The sequence below is a fragment of the Pyrus communis genome, chromosome 1 (genome assembly GCF_963583255.1).
Source record: "Pyrus communis chromosome 1, drPyrComm1.1, whole genome shotgun sequence".
NCBI classification, from domain to species: domain Eukaryota; kingdom Viridiplantae; phylum Streptophyta; class Magnoliopsida; order Rosales; family Rosaceae; genus Pyrus; species Pyrus communis.
The window spans coordinates 35,094,586-35,114,353 of record NC_084803.1 but is presented as its reverse complement, the minus strand read 5'-3'; the positions used below and the strand labels follow the sequence as shown (position 1 = coordinate 35,114,353).

Sequence of the window (19,768 nt, the reverse complement as noted above, 5' to 3'; positions counted from 1 at the left end):
TGAACCCAAAATGTAATTGAGGTTTATGCTTTAATTGAATTGTTAAGAATTGTTAAACATGCCAGCTGATGTTTTAAGAAGTAGAGTCTGTATAAAAGGAGCCCAACTCCCTCAAATGTGGTAGATCAGAATTTACAACAAAGAAATCAAATACAAAAATATTTAGAGCTCTGCTCCTTCATCTCTCCTTCACTCTTCTTCCATAGCTTTCTTGTGCTACTTGTAGGCTGATTAAGGGAATTGAGAATTGGGTCGTATCAATGGTATCATCCTTCTCAAATCCTGGTTTCCCTCATGTGCACGCCCACCCAACCCGTCTTTTTGCCATGGATGCATGCTTCTCCGCTGCAATCGACTCATTTGAAGCTTCGATGAGTTCTGCGATCCATGAAGCTATGGATTCTGCACTCATCGCCATTCACAAGGCTGTGAATCCTATACTCGTAGAAATCCGCAGTGACTTTGCTCAGTTACACCGTGACTTGGCTTTCCATGTTGAGGGAGATTCTGATCCAACCTCGATGTGTTTCGAGGAAGCTAAATCGATCAAGGTTGGTCACCAAAAACCTCACAACGGAGACGGCAACCCATTGCGAATTTCATCGACAATCCATGACCATTCCATTCCGCCATTGCTCTCATCTTCACCGATGTTACACGCACTGGCAACTTTGACCGTTAAACCACAGTCGAACGATTCCGTTGCAGCCCTAATTTCTCTGCCAGAATCGAAGAGAATGATTTATGCTTCGACGATGACCTCTGCTTCGCGGTTTCTCTGTAAGCACTTCTTCTTTGATAATACGAAAACTGGAGCTGAGGTAGTTCTCTATTTGCATTTCATTATAACAACTTCGAAAGCTATATTTCATTCTCTTTTGACTATTGCATTTCGGAATGATAAATATGGTTGGATAAATTGGTATCTTATGGGTAAATTTGTGAAGAAGCATTTGTTTGCATTGCATATGTTTGATGAATTGCCTAAGAGATGGAGAGAAAACAATATGGCAATAACTGAGTTGGTGAAGGAAAGGTTTTCCAATAAATACTTCCCATCTGATCCTTCCAACAACCATTTAATCCCACAAACCATTTTGTTATTGCGAGAATTATGTCGAACAAATCGTGGAGAGCAGAGGAGAGCTGCTGCCAATACCTATTATTAGCTGCTTCTTTCTCAAAGTGACAACAATGTGAAGTTATTGTTCTTGATCAGCCGACTGACCTAAAGTCTTTTCATAGAGAAGTTGTAGCTGATATGTTCATGGACGTGCTGAGGGCACTTTCTAGTTATAATCTTGACATCAAGAGAAAGACCCTATACATTGTTCTTAGCTTGGTTACTTGCACAAACATCAATGAGCTTGTTCTTATTTTGAAAAGGGAATCAAGACTCATACTGGAGAGCTAGAAAAGAATGTTGAATACAAGCAGATGCTTATTCAGGATATTTACTCTTGTGCAATAAAGTTCCTGGAAGTGGCGAGCACAGTGGTACATCTGTTGATGGATTTCTTAGGAGGCAGCAATGTTGCTTTTGCTGTTAATATGATTGTTTTTATCTGAGAAATAATAGAAACCAACCCTAGAGTAAAGGTATCTATAATAACAAAGCTATTAAACACTTTCTACCAAATCCGAACATCAAGGGTTTGTTCTTCCGGCCTTTGGATTTTTGCAGCATGTTGCACGTTACTTCCTGAATTTAAGGGTGGAATTGCATCAATTAAACGGTGCCTAAGTGAATTGCCTTTTCTCTCAGTTTCAGAAGAAGAAAGTAATGATTCTTCACAAAAGGTTCAGCAAGTAAACTTCATGACCATGTCTTTTAAAAGACCTACTATTCTTGCTGATGGAACTTATGCCACACATCATGCTGCATCTAGAATTGATTTCTCTCCTCCTACACTTTTTCAAGGATCCGTGGCATCTGGGAACTTGAGATCCCTGCTTCTCACTGGTGACTTTTTCCTTGGGACAGTTGTTGCATACCTTATGACCAAACTTGCCCTGAGATTGGAAGGGGTCTAACCATCAAAAGTTGAAGTGAATAAAGCATTTTCGCAAGCACTGTTGATTGTTGTTTCTATGTTGCAATTAGGACAATCTCCAGTTCTTCCACATCCAATTGACAGTGATTCTTTTGCTGGGGTGGTCCTCTGCACAAGATTGCTATGCAAGACTGGTGATGAGGTCAGAAAAATATGGTTAAAATCTTGCTGTCAAAGTTTTGTTGACATGTTTTAAAAAAAAAACAATTAAGGGAGAAATAGGAGATAAAATCAACAGCTCAGATTTCTCAAGCACAACCAGTTCGATTATTACTACATGGAGCTATTTTAGGTGCGCTTTATGCAAGACACATTCATAGCTTGTTACAGAGGGAATGCATTATTGAATCATTTCTTCGAGGTTTGTCATGGTTGCTCTAATTCATTGATAAATGGATACATAGCATGGATCTTGAAAATCATAAGCTCAATCCTCGTATTGAACACTATGGATGCGTTGTGGATCTTCTTAGCCATGCTAATCTGTTAAATGTGGTTGAAAATTTCATCAGAGATATGCCTACTCAACTTGATGTGGTTATATGGGGATCTCTGCTTTTTACATGTAAGATTTATGGGAACATAGAATTGGCAAAGTTGGTTGACAAAAGGACTGAGGTGTTTGAACCCCAAGGTGCTTATGTTAATTCACCAAGAGACGCTAGAAGTCCCTTAATTTGGGATGTTGGTCATGGTCACCAAGATGCAATGGAAGTTCTGTTACAAAACAATGCTAACCTTGTTGCTGAAAATAATTACAGTATTACACCTTTGCAGTCATCTGTTTTGGTTGGTTCACTACCATGCTTAGAATTATTGGTTCATATTGATCATCTAAATATGCATATCACCCCCTAGGAAGTTGCATTGATATTGGGACAATGGGTTTCTGATATTAAAAAGGACACAAAAATGCCAGTTTACTGTGCTTTGATCAAATTGCTACAGGACAATGACCTATCTGTAAGGTTGGCAGCTTGTAGGTCTCTTTGTTTGCATAGTGAAGATGCTAGTTTTTCAGAAAGAGAATTCATCAATCTTCTCCCTATCTATTGGAATTCAGGCCTTAAGTTGATTAAGGAAGTTCAGGAGCTTGACTCGAAGAAGGCTTGGGAGGAATCTACCAATGAATGCCTTCTGCAAATTCAACTTCTTGTTACTTTGAGGACAACAGTTAATTGGGAGGATTTCCACAATTCCATTTTTAAGCCTTGAGGACAAGGCTAATTTTCAAGGGGGGGATATTGTTATGAACCCAAAATGTAATTGAGGTTTATGCTTTAATTGAATTGTTAAGAATTGTTAAATATGCCAGCTGGCGTTTTAAGAAGTAGAGTCTGTATAAAGGGAGCACATCTCCCTCAAATGTGGCAGATCAGAATTTACAACAAAGAAATTAAATACAAAAATATTTAGAGTTATGTTCCTTCATCTCTCCTTCCCTCTTCTTCCATAGCTTTCTTGTGCTACTTGCAGGTTGATTAAGGGAATTGAGAATTGGGTCGTATCACAATCAGCATATCTTCCATCAGCCTACAGCTAAATGGGTTAGCTTCTGTTTGGGCCTGTTACCCACGTAGTGACTGGGTTCTTCGGTGCTGGGCTTCATGCCCCCGACCTCTGATCCAAAATGCCAGCGCATGCTGGGCCCCGTCATTTTCCCCCGGCCCGCTCTGCTGATTGCAGCACGCTAGGCTCCCCATTTCTTTTTCCCAGCCCGTGACTGCAGCATGCATGTAAAGCTTGTTTTACAAGTTATTGGGCTGCCTGCAGCAGCCTTACAAGGCCCACATTCCCACTGCAAGCCTGTAGCTTGCACACGCTGATTAGGCTGCCACGTGTGGCTTGCCCAAGCCAAATTGGCCAGTTTCTACTTCTAGCTGCACCTAACCATGAGGTGCCCACGGCTAAGCTCAAAGTGGGGCTATATTTTTGGACCACATGCTATTATTTTAGCATTCTAAATAATTTTAAGCCATATGTTAATATTATTTTTCTTTTACAATTGACCCCATATGGCCCAATTTATTGAATTAATTAAAAGGACCTGTAGTCCATTAATCTGATTATGAATCCAAAATTATTGACCTGAATATCACTTTTGGACATTAATGATTCAATAATTTATTTCTTTTCTTTGAACCGTGACATACTTTCGTAGTAATGAAGCTTTCACACTTAAGTTCTCGAAGAACCTCAAATCCACTACACTTAAATCAACATATTCCATTCTGTGTTCTTGCAGGAACCTCTCTTTTATGAACTAACCGTTCATAAACTAAATTGAACCTGTAGTTTCAAATTTAATGCCTTTGAAACCCGAAGGTTTCATAAAACAATACACCCATGAAAACCATGTCTTATAACCCGAATGTTCTAACTTTGATGCTTATGGATGATTCATTCTCATAACACTAATTGCAATCTTGTTCCCTCCAATTCAATGGATTGTCAAACTATCACAAGTTTGATTTCCCTTATTTGGATGTTTCTAATAGAAACCATTTTATATGTGGGTACAAGACGTGAATCTCCACTTGACATTAAGAAGCTGAGAAACCATTGTAGCCAACAATGACATGGAATAGCTAAATAAGCCTCTGCCATGATCTTCATTCGAAGACTTATGCCCGAAGCATTACAAATGGAAATACCTCAAGAACGAGGATTCCATGGCTTTTTGGCTCGCTCCTATGGATTGTCTAATCATGAAAGACATTGCCTGAAGCACACCATGATTACGTCCATGAATAAGTATGATTCTGAAGTTTATAAATCCGATCGAATTTTGACTAAATAATACTTTTCTCGACCTTCCTTGTTTCTAACTCGCTCCTGAAGCAACAAGTGTAGAAAGTGGAAGTTTACCAAATTCTCATATTTGATTACTACCACAAACATATGGTAAAATCAAGGCCTGCCAAGGTGTGGCATCATGCCCAAAGCATGATCCTTGACCTAAAACTTCAAGAATAAGGGGTAGTATTCCCGAACCTCAACCCTGCAGAATGTACTTCCGTATCGATGGAATAGACCATTGGTTATGCACCTGTTCGTGCCCCTACCTATGTTGTTGAGGAGTATCATTCTAGTAGTCAATATGTGAGACTACTTTTGCTCCACCAAACATTGTTGGAAGAGTAGAATTTCGACATTGGCCTTGTTAGCCGAATCCCCTTAGTGTTTATTTACTTTGTGGACATTTTTCCATGTTCTTGGATTCAAGTTTGGTGTATGTTTTACTTATGGATAAGCTGATTGATATTGTCCTTGAATATGAGTTAATTGAATCATGTTTCTTAATACATGTGATCAATCCAATTAAACACGTGATTAGGTAAGAAAGTGGGAAAGTTAGTTGTCTGGATGAATGCGTACTACGCACACTAACTTTACACCTAAATCACATCTATAACAACGACTTCAGGTCTATCCAACCTGATTAAGAGCATTTGGCATGCTCTTCGTTGTATGAATGATACTGAATTACCATTTAAGAAACCTTAAATTCTTCATGTCGTTGAGTTTTTAAGGATATTCGAGAGCACAATGATCATAAATGAAACCACTAAAGAAAATAGAGTGAAATATCTTTGCACCACCTCCAAAAATGAGCCTAAAGCTTTGATTTGGGGCTAATAAGTTGTCTCCCAACTAGGAATACCACATGTGGCCAACTTGAAGCCTGAAGATTGAGCAATTTACTTGCTTTGGCACAACTTTTTGGGACACTTCGGTCGAACAATGATGCTACGATGCATCTCCTTACCCGAAGTCAAGATCTTGTGCCTACAAGCACACTTTGCCAAAGCCCGCTCATTTGGGAAATTGATTTCTATATTATTCCTTGCAAAGATACGACATGACTCTCTTTTCATAGCAAATTCAAGGGAATATATGTGGACTAATCCAACCAAAATGCAGACCATATAAATACTTATGGTTTTGGTTGATGAATCGACAAACTGATCACATGTTTGTCCACACACATTACTGCTAAACCTCCTGGCCAATTAAGGGTTCAACACCCAACTTATCCCTTAATGTTCGGGAGACTAGATAATGCCGGAGAGTTTATATTGACTATTTTTCGATAAAATATTTCATGTATTTTGGGTTTATAATTGAACATCGAATTCCCATGTTCACCCCAAATAGACTCACCTAATGATCATAAAGCGCAATTTAAATTATCGCTCGAATTTTGGCAAACGTACCAAGTTTTCAGTTTTTGCCTAGGGATATGAAATCTTGTATGCAGTTATGTTGGTCCGCCTTGAGGTCCATTGCCACCCAACCTATATGACGTTACAATTGGTTACTGGGTACGAACCTGACAATTTTTGTATTTATGCATTTGGGTGCGCATCCCATGTGCCAAGTTGTGCTGCCGCAACATACCAATATGGGTCCTCAAAGAAGGATGTGAATCTTTGTCGATTATGATTCTCCTTCACACTAGCTCCCTTAAAGCCCTTACATGCAATCTCTTTATCGCTCATGTGCGAGTTGTCACTTTCATGAGACAGTTTTCCTGCTGTTAGAGGGAGATAAGAACGTCAACATTCCTGTAGAATGACGTGAATTTGCGTAAACGTTACCTACTATGTCTCATCTCGATCCTCCTACCACACATGTATGATAAGTAAGTGCCATGAATTCTAGCTTTCAGAATGTTGCCCCAGACGCATTCCTCTGATCTAGCTAAAGTGACGAGATCATATACCAGCTGCAAACATGCCTGCAAGAATAAATGTACTTAATAGACGTCGAGTCAACATCCCCAAAGGATATGCCACCCCTGTTGGACAATTTGGACGCCTCTGTTGGATGGTTTGGTACACCGGCGAATAACCAATCAATCTATCTTGGCCTGGAGCACGACAGATTACTCGATTCGTAGGATTCACTTCCCTAGAAGAAGAAGACACGGCATAACAATGAATTCATATTTGATCGCTGTCTCAAATCATTTCCATCTAATGAGATTAATCCGGATTACTCTCGAGACTTGAAGTTCTTGGTCCAGTATACTAGTTTGGATGAAACGATGGAATTGAAATAAGATTACCAGTGATGATGTTTTCACTTATATGGTAGCTACCGACATAAATGAAAAGCAATGATATCAAACCGTGTTTCGTTGATTAAGTGACAACGTAGAACTGATTGGATAACTAAAATTACAATATAGGTCAAATTCCTTACCAAAGTGTGTTTTGGACCTGTCGTTCCTACACTGCCAAAGGTACCCATGTTATGTTACAAGTGGGAAAGGAAACATTATGAGATGAATGAAATAGTGCAATATGATGCATGCCTTACGGCGCAAGGTTTTTCTCAAAACGTCATGTGATTGATAACAGCATTGTGAAATGTGGTTAGTGTTATAGATACGAAGGTTTACATGTAAGTTCCTAAAGAATTACATGGACTAGTTCAAATAGTTCCAAACCACGAAACACCCTCTTAACTTGTTTGAGACGTTCACTTACAATCTGATGGATGTGGTATACATGTCTAAGTGATTATTTGATCAGTCAGGGATGAATTATGCCCTTGCGTGTTAAACTATGAAGTCTCATTTCAAATTGCGAGAGTTACAATTTATGTCATTGATACGAATCTCACTAAGACTCCATAAGAGCTTGAGAAAACTACCTCACACCTAAAGATGGAATTTGAGATGAATGATCTTAGGAAAACTCGTTTATGCTTTGACCTGAAGTCCAATCGTTGTTCTGATGGTACCTTGATCTACCAGTTAAACTACCCTGAATGTGTTACCTTTGAGTATACCTATGATTATCTATACATTATATGCAAATGAGACCTTGAAGAGGTTATGGAATCCAAAATTCCATATCTAAAGTTCAACTTTGCGTTTTGTTGTACTTAGCTCATTGTATTTAGACAGGACATCTCCTTTGTTGTTGATCTTGGTAAAGATGTAGCACCGCGCCTACATGCAACCACTGAATTGGTATTAAAGACGTACCCTGAAGGTACTACATGGGCAAATCCTAACACATCTCGAGCGGATCCAACCCCCTGATCCTCAGAATGATGCTTGCCTTATTGTTATATTGACATAGGTTACTTATCAAACCCGCACAAGGAAAAATCCCTAAATGGTTATGTCTTTACCATTAGGAATATCGCAATATCTTGGAGGTACACGATATGACCTTAGTTGCGAAATCTTTGAATCGTTCCAAAGACTCACCTCACTTCACTATGCCACAAGTGAGATACAATTAGGAGTTCTTGTTGAGCATATTCGAAATACTTGTTGTGTTTTTCATCCATCATTGAGTCCCAACGACAATCCATGAAGATTATGTCGCATGTATCAACTCGACCAAGCCATGATACATCAACGAAGTCAACGCCAAGACATATTGTGTCTACATCTACATCAGCAAAGCATCAGGAGATTGAAGTCATGCAAGCCGATCCTAGACAACCTTGTTGACCTCTACATGACATCACTACAAAAGTCAACCTTCTAAAAGCTTGTCCGATGAATTGGTATGACTAAACTATCATATGCAATGCTTGTAGTTCTCATTTGGAAGTTAAGTCAAACTCAGGGGGAGTATCCAGAAGTATACTCACTTGATCTTAATGTACTCTTTTTCCCTACGATTAGGAGCATTTTTTCACTGGGTTTTTGCTACCTAACTAGGTTTTAACGAGGCACCCATCATGGGTTGATCATACCCTTATAAGCTCTTCTACTTGCATCCAAAAGACGTATAGTTTGACTTAATACAACTTCTCACTTTTCTCCTTAGTCTATGGTTTTTCTCCCACCTTGGGTTTTACCATAGCGAGGTTTTGTGATTTTTACCTTTTTATGCATTCTCCCTTTGATCTAAGACTTGCATTTGCTCATTGTGCCGACGACTTCATGAATTGTACTTACTTCATCGCTGAAGACCTAATGCGCCATTTACTTGAGTATTTACACACTCAAAGGGGAGTATTGCAGTCCTATTAGATTAGGAATGTGATTGTGTAAATCCTAGTAGATATGGGAATGTATCTTATATTCCTATTAGGAGTTGATTACCTATTAAGAGTTGTAATCCTAAAGGGTAAAGAATTAACCCTCCCTACTACCATAAATAAGATCGATGCAATATTTCACTGCATTGCTTATTTTATTCAGGTTAAGACATTAGAGGACATTAAAAAGTTCAAGCTCTCAATGCCGACCATTATAATAAAAATGTATGGTTTTACTCTTGAAGAACATGTTGGCTCGTTGATTACAATTTCCAAAATGAATTTTTCTTCTTCTAAGAGAGTGCTTGCGGTAGATCCTCAGTTGTGCGCTTTGTATTGGCATGTTTTAAGTCAATGATCTAGAATTAGCGATAGCGGCTAATAGAAACTCTGCTATTGCAGGCAAAGTTACTTTCTTTATCCATTATAAACTTGTTTAGAAATACTTTTTAAATGACTGAAAGTATTTTTGGTAAAATTAACTTTGGATTTCAAAAACACTTAGAGTGCTTTGACATGATCCACTTGGATTTTTATTAAGGATTGATTTAAAAAACATTTTCGTTAAAAGCGTTTTCAGTCAATTTAAAAACAATTTCAAACTAGCCCGATAAAATCTGAAAATTTGTCAAATTGATGTGTTGTGGGAAGGTGTTTCAACGCAGTTAGTAGGGAGATAATATCTTTTGCACTCAAAATATATGTGGTATCTCTACAACTCCAATAAGTGTTTAATACATATTAAATTTATGACAACAAAATTAAGAAAAATTAAGATAATAAAAAGAGAACTTATCATATATAGCCAAAACTTACTCGTCAATTTCAAAAATGTCACTTTTTATAAAAACTATCCATTATAACAAAAAAAGGTAATTGAATAGACTTAAATGCCAAAAACGTTAAAACCAACTTACGCTGCATCAAAAATCCTTGAAGTTCCCAACTACCCATACTGTTTGGTTGTCACCGAAAAATAAACTTAACTACTGGTAAGCAAGCTTCAACACTAGGGAAATATCTAAAATACTAACAACAGTCATCGCCTCTTTCATGGGTTCTAATTCCCCCAACTTGGTATGGGTAATTTGACTAAAATCTTTGAATTCTAACGAAACTTTTATGTAAATATTTTTCAATCAACACATGTTGTCCGTCATAGGAGTTTGATTGGGGCACTTTCGCTTGTTCTACTCATGATTTCATTTAATTATTCTAACTGCTATATGAGTTATCATTGATGTGGGTTTTCTTAATTTTCTTTCCCACCAAAACCGAATCAACTTCGTGAAATTCAGTTGCCGACAATTTTTCCGGTTATAAGCCATAGATTTCAATTGTTTTGCATGTGGTATGGGTGGGGTGGGTATTGGATCAAAGAAAACATTATTTCTTCGCTAGAATTAAAGAAAACTATGTTTAGAACTAATAGGTCCATATACACTGATAATAATTTTTACTTAGTGAATCCAGATCCATTCATCCTCGCAAAAGTTGCATATTTTGTTGTTGGTGAATGAATTTAGACTTTAAGGTTTAATTTGAGAGTATCTAAAGTCTTTTCAAGCGTAGTTTTGGTTAAATTTGAAATTGAGTGTTAAATTTTAGCTATTTATGATAAATACTCTAATAAAAACGTGTCAGTCTCTTATTGAGGTTACTTAAATACCACATCTATTTTAAATGCCGAAGATTTGGTCTCGTTAGTAGGTTTATGGTCAAAATGACGTGCCGTGATTGTGTTGGTACGATATACCTGTTAGCTGGTGCATCGGAGCCATCTCGATTACCTGGTAATCAACGGTCAGTGTGGAGGAGTTCACTGAGGACACCCTACGCCTGTTCACTTCCTAATTCTCTCTCTCACTGCCCGCCACCTCCCTCGTGTCTCCCTCTGTGAGAAACCTAATTCAATCAGTCACATCTCACAAGATATTCGGATTGTATTCGCCCCACTTCTTCAGCTCCTCATGTCAGCTGCATCAGGTCACTCTACTCATAGGTGTGGATATAGATTTGTACATACATACATACATATATATATATATATATATATATGTATATATGTATATATGTGTGTGTGTATTGAAGCTGTGTTTAGCTGAGTTTCGGTTATATGTCTGTGTTCTCGGCTATTGTGTTGTGTGCAACACAATAGAGCACTGAATTTGTGGAACCTTAAATCCAGAGTACTGAATTTGTCTTCAAACAAGAAGCTTATTAGGAAATTAGAACAACCGTTACATCGCGCATTTCGCTCTTCAGTTAATAGGATGAATCCTAGTAAAAGGAAAACAAAGGAGGGGAAAGTTTGAAACTTAATTGAACAAAGTTAATAGGATGAATCCAGAGCACTTGTATACGCTGCTTTAGCAAGCAGTTCGATATAGTCTCCGGATACATGGGTGATAGTAATTTTGCCTTGAGAACTGGGTAGGAGTTCCTTTCCTGGTACACTATCCATCACTAAGTCGTCGTTTTCTGGAATGCAAAACATTTTAGAAGCGTTATGCTGATGATTATTGGCAAATAGCCTCTTCCAGCTTGTCAGTAATGCAGACTAAAGGGAAATTCGAGCTTTTGATCGTTTGGTGCCTTTCTTTCTCCTTCCTAAATCAGTTCGGTTGCTTGAAATAAATCCAAAATGTGTGAGTCTGTGCCGATAAATGACTTTGGTGCTTTCGCCAATTTATTCCTTTGTCTCGCTTTTTATTTTGTGCATGTCAAAGGATACTGCACGCGCGTATACAAGTGAAATTGTATGTTTCCAAAATTGTAACCTTAACCTATGTCTTTTTTCATGTTATTTCTAATTAGCTGCAGTATTCTGGGTGATGTTTGGTAATGTTCTGAAAGGAATTAGACGCTGTTATCTGTCTAGAGAGGCCTTCCGTCTTCCCACTGTAATAATTGGTAGTGTTTCTTATTCAGGAATCTTCAGTACTATGAGACAAGTCAAGGTTAAAGGCGTATCTGGTTTTTGTTCTCTAGATTCTGGTGGAGAATCTCACATCTTACAATTTGAATCAGCCAGTGAAAGCCGTAGACATTCATCCTTAAATGTGCAGTTCACTCCTGAAATAGAAAAGAAGTATGTCCATCATGTTTATGATGCTGTCGCACCTCATTTCAGTTCGACCCGGTTTGCTAAGTGGCCAAAAGTAGCCAATTTTCTATCTTCCTTACCTTCAGGATCTCTTGTTCTTGATGCAGGATGTGGAAATGGAAAGTACTTGGGATTTAATCCTGATTGTTTTTTCATTGGATGTGACGTAAGTGCTCCTCTTATCAAAATTTGTGCAGATAGAGGGCATCAAGTATCGGTTGCAGACGCCGTAGATCTTCCATATAGAACTGGTTTTGGTGATGCAGTTCTATCTATACCATGTTTTCAGTGAAGGCGAGCTTGAAAGGTAACTTCTCATTTTCTTTCTTTTTCCATTTCGTGCGCGCGTGTGTGTGTGTGTGTGTGTGTGTGTGTGTGTGTATATAGTTTATCAAAAAGTAATAAAATTGTACGTATATTTTCGTTATGTCTTGTTGCTATGGTTATGCTGTGTTGTTGGGTTGCTGAAATTGAAATAGCATTAATTGAAGCAAAGAAACCAAACTCATAGGGGGCAAAACTAATCTTTTACATGTCTAGTGCCTATTAGGACAGAATTTTATTGTTCTATTTATATGATTTGTTATGACAGCTGGATCATTAGAGCAATACTTAATGAGTGGAATTGTAGAAGTTCACTCATAATGGTTTACATCTATGGATCAGTAACTGATCAAAAAAGTTCACTCATAAAAAAAAATTAATGAAATCAAACTCATAGCGGTGTAATATAGGTACCTAGTAGACATAAATATATATATATATATATATATATATGTATATATATATATATATATATGAAACTTTGGTTATAAGGTTATAATCTATGTGTGGCGAACATGTCACCAAATTATATTTACGTTGACATGTCACCAAAATTTTGTTTACGTCGTCCTGAATGATGAGTTTTTGCTCATTGAATTCGGGTTCATGGCTTGAAGTCATATTATCATGAGTAAGTTGGGTGAGAAAACCATTCACGTTAAAGGTAAAGAGGCCAACTCTAGAAGCAAATGAGTATGAGAAGAAGCCTCATGGGTCTATTGGACCAAGCCTTCCCAGTGGGAGAAGAATCCCCCAATCGTAATGGTAGGCCAGCCTCTAAGTTAGGCCTTTGATGGTAGTTGCTTCATTTAAAGCTGGTTTGGTATTGTTGTGTTTAAAAAAAAAAACTACTTCTGTTGTACTGTGAAAATAAACAGCTGTGAAATAAAGCATTTGTAAAAGTGTTTTTGGAAAAAAAAAAAAAAAGTATTATAGTGTTTGATAAACTTTTATATAAAACAAATGTGAAAAAAACTGGTTTTTCAAAGCTGGGTTTTGCAGCTTTGTGTTTTAGCTTTTTTCACCCAAAACTGTAAAAAAAAAATTGAAGCTAAATGCTTACCAAACATAAAAAAGCTCCCAGCTTTTTCTAATAGCCATTTTTTTCAAAATTACCTCAGTATCAAACTAGGACTTAATTCCTCACAACTACCCAGTTGCTTGGTTGATGCAACTTTTATGTGTCTAGTTGGATTTCCGTCTCTTTCGTTTTTTAAAAATGAAACAAACACGTAAACCTTGTTAAATGGTAACTTAAATTTTGTGGCCAGTTCTTAACATTCTGACAATTTACTGTATAACCGATGCTTAACTTCATCGGCTCATTTACTCTTTTGCTGTATTATCCAGATTAGTAGCTGGAATGAAAGACGCTGTAATCGTTGATCGATTTTTCGACAAATCCAACTGGTGTATTGTTCTCGAGAAAACGTTATGATAACCGGAACCAATTAACCAATGCGGGTTCAATGCGGGTTAAGGTTAGCCAGTGAGTGTCCAGCCTGGAACAGCAAAAAGGTGCAGCAGCAGCGGCAGAGGATGCACAAAACTGTGAGCTCTCCTGAAAACTTGTTTGTTTCCAATTTGCCATAGAATAAAACTGCTTTGTGACTGTGGGGAATTGATTTTGAATGCCTTTATTAGAGGTGGTTAATCAATCTGCAGTTGCAGTAGTCAGCTGTGGTTGATAGTGTTTTATGCACATGGAAAGAAGGATCCAACATTATTTTGATTTGTTTTTTGTGTATTGTCATTAGATACCTCTCATTTACGAGAAATTTTTGGGTGTTCCGGGTACACCAAAAATTTTTGGTGTACCCTCACTCATAATGGTGGATCCTACCCTCACTTTTTTTTCAATAAAATAATAAAATCAAATTTTAATGAGTGTGGGTACACCAAAATTTTTTGGTGTACCCGGAACACCTAAAAATTTTCCCTCATTTACACACTCAATAAGTAGCCTACCTACCATTAGTAACTTGTCTTTCCTACTGAACAAGATGGACAACTTGGACAGTGGAATTTGCTAGGGGCTTTGGACGTGTACGATTTCTGACCAACTTGTCTTTCCTACTGAACAAGATGGACAACTTGGACAGTGGAATTTGCTAGGGGCTTTGGACGTGTACGATTTCTGACCAACTTGTCTTTCCTACTGAACAAGATGGACAACTTGGACAGTGGAATTTGCTAGGGGCTTTGGACGTGTACGATTTCTGACCATATATGCATGTCGGCCTTGTTTTTGGATCAACGTGTTTCAGCAGTTGGAAATTATCTCTAGTCTTTGATTAACATGTTTTATTTTAGTGAAAATACGACTTTAGCTCTTCAAACTCAATTTTCTTCATATAAAACCCTACATAACTTTTTTACTCAAAAAAAACCCAATGACTAGGATCCACATAAGCAAATTCATTAATTTCATATTAATTCACACATTTTACATTTTTCACATGCCTAAAATACCCCTATTACATACTTGATGTAGACAATTAATTGTAAGGAAATAGTAAATGATTTTGCAAAAGGAAAAAAAAGACATTACTATTAAAAATTTATTGCATATTAATTTTTTAGAAAGGTTTTGAATTTTCATAAAACTATTTGATTCTGTTTTTTCACCCTACTCTTGAATACTTTTGAATTTATCCCTTTTTTATTAATATATTAGAACATTGTATTTCATCATCTACATGCACATTACTTTACCTACGAACAAGTATACCATGCGTGTAATATAATATCTCTTTTTTACAATGATGCAAAATAATGTTTATACCAACAACAAAGCGTGCCTAACACATTTACTAATACATGGAAAATAATTTACCTATATTAAGAAGAAATGTAGTTCGATGTATAGTATTAAAAATACTGTGTTACACCCATGTTTATACAACAATAAAACGTGCCTAACATATCTAACAATACATGAAAAATAATTTACCTACAAGTTAGAGAAATGTTATTTGGTTGGGTGTAGTGTAAATTTTTTTAATAATTGGAAAAATTAAATATAGCTAGGTGCAGTGTAATTTTTTTTATATAATTAGAACAAATTAATTTACCTACCTACTCTTTGAAATGTTCATTTCCAATGATGCAAAATGTTCATTACCTAACTACAAATTAATTTCCAATAATTTACCTACAACAATTATACCATGGGTGTAATGTAACATCTTTCTTTACAATGATACAAAATATTGTATGTACCAACAACAAAACTTGCCTAACATAAGTACTTGTACATGGAAAATAATTTACCTATAACAAAAGAAATGCAGTTTGATGTATAAAATCAACAATATTATGTTCCACTCATGTTTATACAACAACAAAACGTGTCTAACATATATAACAATACATAGAAAATAATTTACCTACAAGTTAGAGGAATGTTATTTGATTCAAAATATATAATATAGGTGTAGTATTTTTTTTAAATAATTGGAACAAACTAATTTACCTACCAATTAATATGGATAAAATTGCTGCAAAATATATCACGAAAAAAAAAAAACTACTTTTCTAGTTTGACAAAGATACGGTTAATGCAAACACTTTTTTCATTTTATTTCATTTTTTCTACTACTTTTAATTTGGCATAAATTTAGGAATTTGGAAAGGGGACCATAAAGTATGAGTGGCATGAGTGTAAATAAATTGTATTAATAGGTCAATAGTGTTCCTATATGTTTGCAAATTTTAAATTTGGGCTTAAATTGGATCTTTAAAGATAGATGAGTTTTTATCTAGAAATAATGAATTGTAAGGACTAAAATCTAAAGCACCTTTTTTTTTATTGGTTAACGTGTTTACAATTTTAAACTAAATTTGCAAACTGAATGATATGATTGTTGATTATTGGATTTTTAATTATTATTTAAGTATTGCCTAAAGTTCTCATTTTAAAGTAATGCGGGAGATCAAATGTGTCACATCCTGGCCCTGTGCGGATCACTTCCCGGGCCCACTCCACCACCGTAGCACGATATTGTCCGCTTTGGGCTTACCATTCCCTCATGGTTTTGTTTTTGGGAACTCACGAGCAACTTCCCAGTGGGTCACCCATCATGAGATTGCTCTCGCGTGCTACTCGCTTAACTTCGGAGTTCCAACGGAACCCGAAGCCAGTGAGCTCCCAAAAGGCCTCGTGCTAGGTAGGGATGAGAATATACATTTAAGGATCACTCCCCTGGGCGATGTGGGATGTCACAAAATGTCTAAACCAAATTTTGTAACCAAATAATATGAACATTGATGATTGTATTATTATTTTAACATGTTTATTTCTTATCGGTGACACATTATTTAGTTTATAAATTTATTTAAAAATTGGGCCTCTTTAATATTACCCTTTATTTTATATTAATAATACCTTATTTGATTTGCAAATTCAAATTAAAGTTTTGATCTCCCAACATCCTTTTAAAAATAAGATGCGTGGCTACAAAGTGTTTGGCTGACTATCCCAAATCCCAATGCCATTGAATGAATCATAAATGGCATTGTTATGGTTGTGATTGTTCCATTCAATTGGTTCTGGCAATTAAACTCATTTTTTGGGATGGGATTCATGGATTGGAACGAACCAATGGAATCAAACATTTCTAATCCACTATATTCTTTTAATTTATAATATTATTTTAACTATTTTAGTGTTTTAAAATGCTGATAAATTTTTGATATACATTATATTAACTATTTTAGAATAGTTCAATAGTTTAATTTATAATATTATTTTAACTATTTTAGAAATCTGTAACATTTCTAAGTTATCTCCAACTGAGGGCTGGCCAGAGAGCTTGTTTTAGCCCTTCGGCCCTCCAAAATTCTCCAAGATATTAATATTTTAATGAACAGTACAGGGTCATATTTGCCTCTGTCTCCAACCAAGGGTCAGAAGGCTCGTTTTAGCCCTGTCACAAAAAACCGTCTCCAACCGAGGGCCAAATGACCATAGGGCCAAGCCAAACATAATTTATTATTTAAAAACTACAACTTAAATGTTGTTTACGTTTCATGTTAAATGTTTTTTTTTTATGTTGTATAATTTTTATGTTGGTTAATGTTATTAATATTGTTTAATGTTGTTTCATGTTACTTAATTTAATTTAATGTTGTATAATGGCTTAGGAGGTTATAGAAAAAAAATAGAATTAAAAAAAATATGAAACAAATTTTGTGAAATAGAAGTTATAGGAAAAAATGAAATTTAAAAAAAAATATATGAAACAAATTTTTAAAATAAAAGTTATAGGAAAAAAATAGAATTTAAAAAATATATGAAAAATAGAAGTTATAGGGAAATTTTTGTAAATAAAAAATAATAATAAAACTGTTAAAAAAATATTCAAAGAATTCATGTCGATTATAACCGACAGGAATACATTTGTATTATTTAGTATAAATGTATTACTGTCGGTTATAACCGACAGTAATACATTTATATTAGTAATACAATGTATTCCTGTCGGTTATAATCGATAGGAAATCCAACATAAGTAAAAAAATGGCCAGCCCTCTAGCCCTCTCCGATTCCGTGGGGCCTTCTCAGATTCCAGAGCCCTCTGGCCTAGCCTTCTGTTGGAGACGGTTTTCGGGCTATTTTCGGCCGTCTGGCCATCTAACCCTCTGGACCCTTTGGTTGGAGATGGCCTAATGTCATCCTAGGTATCTAATTTGTTGGTATCAAATAATTGTTTGTAGCAAACAATGCATTGTTGCCATGTACTACTACGATTTAGTGATATTGTTCTTCATTCGTAAGTGAGAGGTCCTAAGTTTCATTTTCGTGAAAAGCAAATTTGAATCACATTATTTATAACCCATTGTGAGGCTTAGTCCACTCTCCCACTGACACACCCCGATCGAGATCAGGGCATGCTGGCCGTCACGTGGAAGTGACGTAACTATGTGCACAGTGCGGAAGCTAATAAAATAATAATGGAAATAGTAATACGAATAAATAAAAACTGGTTTTACATAGAGTAATAACAAGTGCAAGCATAAGTGTGACGCTAAGTTCAGAGCATAAAGCCTAAAGCAGTCCAAAAGAAAATGTCGCAACAAAAGTACACCCGAAGGTGGTCCTACGATGGTGATCGTCTGTCAGAAATGCCGGGAAAATCCTTTGGAAAACCACCAAACGTGCTAGCCAACTAGAACCTGGAGGGGCGCAAAACAAAAGCGTGAGTGGGCAAAAACAAAGTTTTTCGAAAACCATTTAATAAATAAGTTCTAACCCCTCACCGTAAAACCTGTATACTTCCCAGAAAAATAGATATATATAAATATATCAGTCATGCTCAAGAATATGCTATGCCAAAACCTCAAAATGAAATGTAAGTGCTCAGGTAAAATCATATCAACATCATATAAACTGTTAGCCGGAGTCACCTAACGTGACCTGTACGGCTGAATCTAGAGCTCAAATCTCAATCTCAATAACTAGACCTGCACACGAGTCGGAACCACCTAAAGTGGTTTGTACGACAGGCTTGGGTGTAATATATATATATATATATATATATATATATATATATATATATATACGCTCAAGTGCTACGATCACGTGAAGGCTGGGCGAATAGTCGGGGGTCACCTACGAGTCGGAACCACCTAAAGTGGTTTGTACGACAGGACTGTGCACCTAACTTGGATCCAAGCTGAGCGTGTGGTGCGGGAAGTGAACATCACGTGAAGGACTGTGCCCAACTCGGGCGGGAGCACTAACACCGGGGGTGCAGGTTATGAATTCTCTATGCATGTCAAATCACTACTGAAAGTAAACATAATCACAACTCACCTGACACTTACCTGTGCGTCCGCAGCACCAAACATACATATGTATAAACAATTAACAATGCATAAATAACGGCAAAACTATAGGCATGGCATATAACGAATAAATGTTCTAAATAAATTTCTGGGAAAATATAAGTATATAGGTATATACAGAAAACCAAAAGCCCACTCACTGGTAAGTGGAAGGGTCGTAACCCCCTTACCTCGAGTGACCACGCTCGTCCTTGGGATAGGATTCACCTATATGCGAAACAACTATAAAAACGTTAATTTTAAAGCACATAACCAACCTTTAGAAATAACTTCTCATACAAAGCTCAAATGGGGTGTATAAATACATCAACGTGATCTACTCAACCTCAGGAACATCCCCATATTTTTAAAATAATTTTTCACCGTCGCACGCGCCCCCACGCGCCGGCCACGCGAAGGCACGTGCCTGGCACGCTGACAGCGT

General features: G+C 36.6%; 1 protein-coding gene and 1 pseudogene across 1 annotated transcript; both read left to right on the top strand.

The window, feature by feature from the left end:
* The first annotated feature begins 260 nt into the window (after window positions 1–260).
* Window positions 261–2,435, top strand: LOC137726479 (coatomer subunit beta-1-like; annotated as a pseudogene).
* Window positions 2,436–11,899: 9,464 nt separating this feature from the next.
* Window positions 11,900–13,933, top strand: LOC137726469 (tRNA (carboxymethyluridine(34)-5-O)-methyltransferase-like). Its single transcript, XM_068465408.1, has 2 exons — window positions 11,900–12,459; window positions 13,846–13,933. The coding sequence occupies exons 1-2, from the start codon at window positions 11,900–11,902 to the stop codon at window positions 13,931–13,933; spliced, it is 648 nt and encodes a 215-aa protein (XP_068321509.1).
* Window positions 13,934–19,768: the final 5,835 nt, after the last annotated feature.

Excerpts from the sequence above, each read along its gene's own strand:
- LOC137726469 (XM_068465408.1), top strand. The coding sequence starts at position 11,900 with ATGTTTGGTAATGTTCTGAAAGGAATTAGACGCTGTTATCTGTCTAGA. Across the intron at positions 12,460-13,845 it reads CTATCTATACCATGTTTTCA|ATTAGTAGCTGGAATGAAAG; the intron begins GTGAAGGCGAGC and ends TGTATTATCCAG.